The following is a 2,802-nucleotide window of genomic DNA, read 5'->3' on the forward strand; positions in this document are numbered from 1 at the left end:
TATGTAGGCAGACCTGTGTGGTGTCGCCTGGCACTCATCTAAGCTGTATGGTGCAGCCTGTTTCTCCCAGGCTGCAGGCCTGTACAGCATGACACTGCTGAGTACTGTAGGCAGCTGGAACACAACGGCAAGTATTTGTGTATTTGAACATATGTAAATAAAGAAAAGTTACAGTCAGAATACAGCCTGATAGTCTTGTGGGATTACAGTAGTCAGTGTAGCCCAAGGTTGACTGAAACATCATTATGTAGCATAGGAGTGTGTTTCATACTTTGTAAAAATAAGCTCCCAAATATCCTAACAATCAGTTATATTTTACAGTGTTCGGGATAATAAAATATGATTGAAAATTTAATTTATCTTTTACAATTGTGTTTAGTTTTATACAGTGATTTATGATTAATATCTATTGTAACCACTTGTTATGATAACTGAAAAGATTATATAATAAATTGTAAAACATCATCTTCTGGCCAATACTAGCATAGTGTTTTTTATGAAGTATGTGTTTAACAGATGAAATGTGACACACCAAATTGTTTCTGCACTGGTGGAACTGTGGAGGTAGGGCTTGTGGTTACAGGTTACATGGTTTTGTTGGAAGGTGAGCAAGGCTGATCTTATTTTATAGCTTAAGTCAGTTCCACGTGATTAAATAAAAAGAGTAAAAGTGAAGCATTGACATTATTGCTTTATAAGAGCAATGGCCAATTCTCAAAATAAATTGATACGTTCTCAAATGTCCTCCTTGCTAAAAGTGATGAGGAATAATGTGCATGTATGTATGTTTGATTTGCAGAGCAAGATTTATAAATCCAGACTGGATTGCTCTCCATGCCTCGCGCGGATACGAGAGTCAAGCACACAAGCTCTTCATGCGTACAACAGGTGAAAGAGCAATAGGGGTCCAGGGTAACATCTGAATTTTAAAAAATTTTGGACCACCAGGTGCAGTGGCCCATCCGTGTAATCCTAGCACTCTGGGAGGCTGAGATGGATGTATTGTTTGAGCTCAGGAGTTCAAGACCAGCCTCAGCCAAAGTGAGACCCCATTTCTACAAAAAAACAGAATAACTGAGGCAGGCGTTGTGGTGTGCACCTGTAGTCCCAGCTACTCAGGAGGCTGAGGCAAAAGGATCACTTGAGCCCAAGAGTTTGAGGTTTCTGTGAGCTATGACACCATGGCCCTCTACTCAGGGCAACAGAGTGAGACTCTGTCTCAAAAAAAATTTTTTTTTTCTTTTGGACAAATTGATAAAAGGTACTATGACTTTAAAATTATATAACTACACATGTGCACACGTATGTTAATATAAGACTAAATGTACATATAAGCTAAAAAACAAAAGGTAGAAAGGAATAATTCTAGGTGCTTTAAATTTTTTATCTCATTCCCAAATGCAATAAATCCTTATATGTATTTATCTTTTTGATGTTTATTTTAAGCTGAGGTTCAGTTAAGTGAGGCAGATAGCTTACCAGGCTGCTGCTTTAATATCATAATTCCAAATCCCTTTCACTTATTTATTTATTTATTTGTTTATTTTTAGAGACAGAGTCTCACTTTTTTGCCCTCGGTAGAGTGCTGTGGCCTCACAGCTTACAGCGATCTCTAGCTCCTGGGCTTAGGCAATTCTCTTGCCTCAGCCTCCTGAGTAGCTAGGACTACAGGTGCCCACCACAGCACCCAGCTATTTTTTCTTTTTTTGAGACAGAGCCTCAAGCTATCCCCCTGGGTAGAGTGCTGTGGTTTCACAGCTCACAGCAACCTCCAACTCCTAGGCTCAAGCGAGTCTCCTGCCTCCGCCTCCCAAGTAGCTGGGACCACAGGCGCCCGCCACAACGCCCGACTATTTTTTGGTTGCAGCCATCATTGTTGTTTGGCGGGTCCAGGCTGGATTCGAACCCACCACCTTAGGTGTATGTGGCTGGCGCCTTAGCCACTTGAGTCACAGGCGCCGAGCCAACACCCAGCTATTTTTAGAGACAAGGTCTTGCTTTCTTCTGGCTCAGGGTTGTCTCAAATTCCTGAGCTCAGGTAATCTGCCTGTCTCAGCCTCCCAGAGTGCTAGGATTACAGGCATGAGCCACCATGCCTGGCCAGCTTTGAATATTTTAATTTTTTTCTTTTTGCCTTATAATCATTATATTAAGAAGACATTCATACATTTGAAGCATTGTTTAAATTCTGATATCCACATTTAAGTATGTGAACATGTGATGAGACTTTTAAACATACATTAAAGCTATTCATCCTAATTTGCCATACTACCAACATTAAACTACTGTTACTTTGGGGCGTAAGTCAAAGTCTGAAGCTTTATCTTACCTAAAAAACATCTTTCTACATTGTACATGCAAATTACTTCTCCGTGTAAAGGTCTTCCTAAGTTATCTCGCTCTGGAGGGGACTACACAGGGACTTTGTCATGTTTCAAAGACAAAGGGCCAAAAAACCATGATTTGTCAAGTTTTATACATATGTGTATGTAGAAAAGATACATAATATATATGAAATATATGTGGATGGCACACAGAAGGGAATGCAGTTCCAGAAATGCAAAGCCCTCACAAAGCAGCATGTTGTGTAAACCCTTTCTTAGAATGGTACCGTTTCTACCACCAGTAACAGACTGAATTATATGTTATGCCATCTTCCACTTCCAGTGAAGGTAATAGTGAGTGTTCTTAACTTTTAAGTCAAGTCAAAGAGAAAATGTTGGATTCTGATCATTAAATGTGTGAATTTGTTGGGGGAAATTAAGCGATTCCTCTGCAACACAGTAACTGAAACTAGACCCA

The 2,802-nt window shown here is 39.9% G+C and overlaps 1 protein-coding gene across 1 annotated transcript in view; it reads left to right on the top strand.

Annotated features, from left to right (window-relative positions):
* Positions 1–2,802, top strand: part of ALG6 (ALG6, alpha-1,3-glucosyltransferase) — a 46,602-nt gene that overhangs the window by 21,758 nt on the left and 22,042 nt on the right. The window contains exons 5-6 of the mRNA XM_012807189.2: positions 800–912; positions 2,668–2,672. Of these exons, the coding sequence (XP_012662643.1) occupies positions 800–912; positions 2,668–2,672 (118 nt within the window). The remainder of the gene's footprint in view (positions 1–799; positions 913–2,667; positions 2,673–2,802) is intronic.

Source organism: Otolemur garnettii, unplaced genomic scaffold, assembly GCF_000181295.1.
Source record: "Otolemur garnettii isolate 467f Iridium unplaced genomic scaffold, OtoGar3 scaffold00066, whole genome shotgun sequence".
NCBI classification, from domain to species: Eukaryota; Metazoa; Chordata; class Mammalia; order Primates; family Galagidae; genus Otolemur; species Otolemur garnettii.